This window comes from Triticum dicoccoides, chromosome 4B (genome assembly GCF_002162155.2).
Source record: "Triticum dicoccoides isolate Atlit2015 ecotype Zavitan chromosome 4B, WEW_v2.0, whole genome shotgun sequence".
NCBI classification, from domain to species: Eukaryota; Viridiplantae; Streptophyta; class Magnoliopsida; order Poales; family Poaceae; genus Triticum; species Triticum dicoccoides.
Window position 1 is genome coordinate 476465566 of NC_041387.1, and position 5806 is coordinate 476471371.

At 51.4% G+C, this 5806-nt stretch overlaps 1 protein-coding gene across 1 annotated transcript; it reads left to right on the top strand.

Moving 5' to 3' along the window:
- Positions 1 to 1976: 1976 nt before the first annotated feature.
- Positions 1977 to 3599, top strand: LOC119290965. Its single transcript, XM_037569648.1, has one exon. It carries the CDS (start codon positions 2379 to 2381, stop codon positions 3366 to 3368), a length of 990 nt encoding a protein of 329 aa, XP_037425545.1. The 5' UTR covers positions 1977 to 2378; the 3' UTR covers positions 3369 to 3599.
- Positions 3600 to 5806: the final 2207 nt, after the last annotated feature.

Below are 5806 nucleotides of genomic sequence, written 5' to 3' on the forward strand. Positions count from 1 at the left end.
TAAACCTCGGCCTCACTAGCAAAAATCCGGAGAGAAATGTTCAAAAATACAAAATATAGTGCCTTTCATTTTGGTGTACAAAATTATATAGAAGTCTAATAAACCATAATCTAGACGGTCGTGTTGTATCCTTCTCTCTCTTTGATATAATACATAATACAAGCAACTCTCCTACATCATTCGAAAAATAAACCATATTCTGACCTGTCCAACGAAATACACCAACTCTTCTTCTTAGACCCCCCTGGCCTTGAGCATCTCGTGTTCTCTTCTCTTTTGAATACGGCCTGACTGCAAGGTACTCACACCTTACGGTTGTTAGCCAGGCAGACATCCTAATCAATCCTATCTGTTAGTACTTAATTTAAAAGGTGTTCGCGGTACCAGAATGTCGTGATCTCGGACAGGTAAATTTCCAGGATCACTCGCTCGTCCAAAAGGGCGCCTCTCCGTAGCAGATATTGACTGGCGAGGGCCGCTGCGCCTACACGGATTGACGTGCGCAGATGGCTCGTGTCGCAGATTGCTTGCCGCTGCAGCATGATGCAAATTAGACTCGGCCAATTAATGGTAGACTAGGAGAGGCTGATCTAGCCGACTCTTCTTCTGATGTTGAAACATTCTCGGTTTGGCTCCACGGCCTTGACAAGCAACATGTTTCACAATACATATGCAGTCCTTCTCAGAGACAGGGTCCAATGTCTTTCCCAATATTTTTGGGCTTGCACCAAGTTTCAGATCACTGTTGTTTGAAGACTGGACTCAGAGATTATTATTATTATTATTATTATTATTATTATTATTATTATTATCTAAAAGCTTTGCCCAACATCCTGAGCAGCTGCCATTCCCAGCCTATATGATATATCTATCCATTTCATTTCCCTGGTGCATCAGCACATGTTTGGCAAGAAGATGTCCTGTAGCCTGTAGGGGGGTGAATATTAAACGAGCAGTGGCACCCTTCCACATGATGCATGCCCACGCGACGACGACGATATCCAGTTGAGCGGTTGGCGATCTATATGGTCATATGGAGATATCAATATTATAGCTTCCGTTCAGCGCGGCCTCACATGACCGCTTTCAGAAAAGTTTTTAGCAGCCGCAGTCGTTTTACCAGAGACAGACATGCAGAGCACAAACATTAGACTGGGACGCCACGACCCTCCTCCTTCCTCTAGGGGAAGATCATGGCCTACCTGGCTGTCTGAGTTGTGAACACCTACCACCAAATAATTCCAGCAGAGACAAATAAGTCGTCCTGCACACTGGTGGATAAAAGATATATCCTCATGATGCCTTTCTTTTTAGATATAATGATCCTGGTCGATGATGCCATGGAGCCCTGAATGATAGCACCATCATTTCTCTGCCGTGTAACGTAAAAAAAGAAAAGAAAAGAAAAACTCTTCGAACACGAAGAAGCAGAGCGTCCATACCATGATACCAACTCACCTTTTATAAGCTGATGAAGGTCAAAAAGAAAAAAAAAAACTAACGTGTGCATGCAATGCAAGACGAGGTAGCTAGATGCTAAATCGATCGCTAATCATGCATGCCCAATGATGCATGTAAACTAATATGCTGAATGAGCCAGCCCCATATTCTCACCAAACACCCCAACAAACTGCGTACTTTGAAGAAAATCAAATACGATCGAGCCCCCAACAAACTTTAACTACCGCTAACAGACAGGTACTGCAACGTATACACCAAATTATACAACGTACCAGATGTTTGTCTCCGTCCTCGCTCGCCTACCAACCATTACCAATGCAGCAGTACAAACGAAGTCAAACAATCCTTCCCTCCATCGGCCTCGCCTACTCTCTCCCTTTCTCTTCTGTCTTCTCCCCCGACCCAACCACCATGACAGCAAACCATCACCGCCACATGACCCAAACGCCCCCGCCACAAAAGCCCCTGCTAATGATATCAGCAGCCAATATCTCTCTATCTTGACAAGCTGATATCATTTAATAATGGCGAGGTGCGTGCTGTTTCAAAGTTTCAGATCAGGGGCAAGCATGGCAAGTTCCCTCGGAGCCTCCAGTTAAACCTTCCCTATCCGAATTTTTCCAAGCTCCAACTCCCTCCTTTCTTCTACAAGCAACAACTCCAGCACACCAGCATCCATCCATCCATCCATCCATCCATCCAAAGGGGGGAGAAAAGGGGTGTAAGAGGAGGAGGAAGAGGGCGAGGAGCTGCCTCTGAAAGCAAGCCATCATTAGGCCGCCAAATGCGGGAATGCGTATTGGCTAACAGGACAACAAGTCGAGGACAAAGGAGCAGGAGCTGCGTCGGCGTCGGCCGGGGGACGGACGACGAGAGAGGAGTGGAGCCGGCCTGCTAGCTAGCTTGCCGCGGACGCCATGTCGTATGATCAGATGCTCTCGCCGCTCCTCGGAGGCGCCGGCCGGTCGGCGTGGACGCCGCGGCTGCAGCAGCTGGGCGGCGACGCGGTGACGAGGCAGATACTCAAGTGCACGCGGTGGCAGCTGGAGGAGACCACGGACTTCGTCACCTGCCCCTACCACTACTACTGCGACAGCTCCTACCCCGGCGACTACCACTCCGCCGTCGGCGCGCTCGTCGCCGCCTTCGCCGCCTACTGCTTCGTCGCCGCGCTGGCCTTCGCCGTGCTCGACCTCGTTCGCAGCGGCGCGGCCGGCGTGAGGGGCGTCAAGAGGAAGTACCTGGTCCCCTCGGGCCCGTTCCTGCTCCCGCTGGTGCTGCTGGCGCTGGCCAAGGGGCAGCGCGTCAACGCCGTGTTCCCGCTCGCGCAGCTCGGCCCGGCATTGCTGCTGCTGCTGCAGGCGTCGGCGCTGGCGTTCCGGAACGAGGCCGACGGCGACATCCGGTACGCGGTGCTGGAGGCCTCCACGGTGTCCGGCGTGCTGCACGCCAGCCTCTACCTGGACGCCGTGGTGCTGCCCTACTACACGGGGCTGGAGGCGCTCCGGTGGTCGCGCTTCTCCGGGGAGTGCGCGTCGTGCCTCTGCCGCATGGAGCCGCTGGTGGTGGGCGGCACGGCGATGCGGTACCGGGGCCTGTCCAAGACGGCGCTGGCCATCATCTTCGCGCTGTGCTCCAGGATGGTGTGCCGGATTTACGGCGAGGAGCGGCTGAGCGCGTGGACGCGGTCGGCGCTGGAGGGCGTCGGGTGGGTGTTCGTGGCGGCCGACGCGGTGTACCTCGTCGGCTGGGTGGCGGCCGAGGGCGGCGCCGTCGGGGTGGCGGCCTACAGCCTGGTGGCCGGCCTCGTCTTCCTCTGCGTCTTCGGCAAGGTGTACAGATTCTTGGCGTGGGTGGAGTCGCGGCAGTCGCAGTGGAAATCGAGCCTCTGCCACACCGTCGTCTGATCACCGTAAAATCTTCTTCCGTCCGTCTGTAGAGAAAAAAAAGAAGAAATTAAGAGAAAGAAACTCCTCCTCCTCCATTTCTTAGTTCACCCTTTGTTTGTTAATTTTGATGTACAAATTTACAGTGCATGACACATTGGGCAGGCAAAAGAATTCTGCAAAATTTCCCCCTGAAGCCATTCCTCTGTTTTTCTGTCGATGAATCTTCAGAAATCTGCCCAACATTTTCCATATCTTTCTGTCGGTCACATTGCATTTTTTTTTCCGAATCAGGAAAGAAAAGGCTGTACTGCACTTTAGTTGGTGGTAATTTCAACTTCGCCGCATGCATTAGTGCATCGACGGTGGATCGTCGGCCGGAGTTAATAGTGTGAGCATTTGGCAGATGGGGCCGGGTTCAGAAAAGCGAAGAGTACAAACCAGCAACAACAATGTCGCTTGTTGGCTTGTTCAGGGGCCTTTGTCATGGTGATCGGGCGATGACCTAACCGCTGGCGGCTTCTGGAAGCCAGTTCTTGGAGGCTTCCTGCGATATCTGACAGTTGTTCCACTTGAGTTCTCTCTGTTGTCATTCATCAGTTAATAATCCTTGTTTGGTTTGAGAGCAAGTGGTTGGAGCATTCACCTGGTGTCTCACCCAGTTGGGAATGAACCCAAATTTTGCCGCACCCGGCCGCGGAGTCACCGAGGACTGCAGTTTAACAAAGAATTGGTCATGGCTCGTGAGAGAAAAAATAGCTCATTGACTGAAAAAATGACAGTAAATGTATACTCCTTGTCACATAGTATGTGGCCCTATGCATATAGTCTCTATGAAACAAAGTGTTTGACTTGGTTGCATATACTCAATTTCTTCGAATCTTGGCCTTCTTTCTTGAACAAGTTCCTTTCACTCTCATCATCATCGTGCGACATTGCGGTCGCTCGCGACATTGCGGTCGGCGGCTGTCTGACCGACAATGTGGATGTTGCGCGACTTCTAGTGTGGCAACGATGACGGCTTCGAGCGAAGTTGGGCGGCTGCTGAGCTTTGGTAGTCGGTCTCATCCGGCGTGTTTGAGGGGTTGCCGGGCCTCATTTGTCTTCCTGAAGTCGGAGCTGCAGAGGAGGCGCTTCCGCGGCAACGATGACACGAGACGGGTGGTCGGCTCCGGTGCCGGCTCGACGCAGGCCCAGTGCTTTCCCCCTACAATGCTCGTCGACAGAGTCGGAGCTGCCTGGTCGTCGGCGTGTCCGGTGGACTGTTTGGCATCGACCGACGCAGGCCACGACGCTTGTTCGTGGTTTTCTCTTCGACGGCGTGTGTGCGTTCTTGTGTGGGTTGCCAGGTCGCCCTGCGTGCCTTGTTTTTGCGGGCATGTTGACGGTTTTCGCCTGGTTTTCCGTTAATTAATTGGGCACCTCTCTTCGACCTTTTTTAATGAATCGGGCTCTAAGGGACTGCGTTTCAAAAAATCATGATCGTGCGATTGCTGGAAAGAAAAGGTCAGTTGCATGCAGATGCGGCCATGCTTCCTTCCTCTGGTCTGGACTCCGGAGGATATGATTTGGTAGGGGCGATCGGAGCGGACCACCAGCAACCGGGAATGGGTCCTTGGTCTAAGTTTGTTGTACAAATCAACATAATGGTTTTTTCGTGCGTTGGAAGCAAGCAAGCTTAAGGAAGGATAACACAACACATCCCGTCACTTTCCGGGGCCAGGTCCGTCCAATCCAGTCGTGCAGCGCGCGGGACGGCTCGTGCTCTCGTGCGTGTCATTTCCTTGTCTTCCAACCCCCGCCCCATCGGCATGTGCACCTAAAGCTCTCAGCTGTTGGGCGTTGATCAATCTGTCTTATAAAGTACTCCAAGTGGGAGGTGCATAATGCTCACATGGGCGATTTTGGAGTTTCTCACATTCTTCAAATTCTCAGGCAATCAAGAAAGGATCAAGCTTATTACGGATAACTCGATTATTGCCTTCGAATGTATCCATCATATACAATCTGTTAAGGAAAATTCACCGGCTTTGTGTGCCTACAAACTTGACCTTTCGAAGGCATATGACCGAGTTGATTGGGACTTTCTTGAGAGGGCTCTTCTCAAATGGGGTTTTCCCCAGTTCTGGGTCTCTCATGTGATGGCGTGTGTATCATCTGCTAAATACTCGGTGAAATTCAATGGCAAGCTACTGGACTCTTTTACCCCGTCCCGGGGTCTCCGGCAAGGTGATCCGTTATCCCCCTTTCTCTTCCTTTTTGTGGCGGATGCTTTTTCAAGGCTGATCAATAAATCTATGGAAGAGGATGGTTTGAAAGGGGTGAATATTTGTAGAGGTGCTCTGGAAATATCCCATCTTTTATTTGCGGATGATTCACTCTTGTTTTTTCAAGAGTCTGAACAACAGGCAAATTTGGTTAAAGGTTTGTTGAACACTTATGCGGTGGCTACTGGCCAA

Bases quoted from the DNA above. Each gene is read 5' to 3' on its own strand.
- LOC119290965 (XM_037569648.1), top strand. From the start codon at position 2,379: ATGTCGTATGATCAGATGCTCTCGCCGCTCCTCGGAGGCGCCGGCCGG.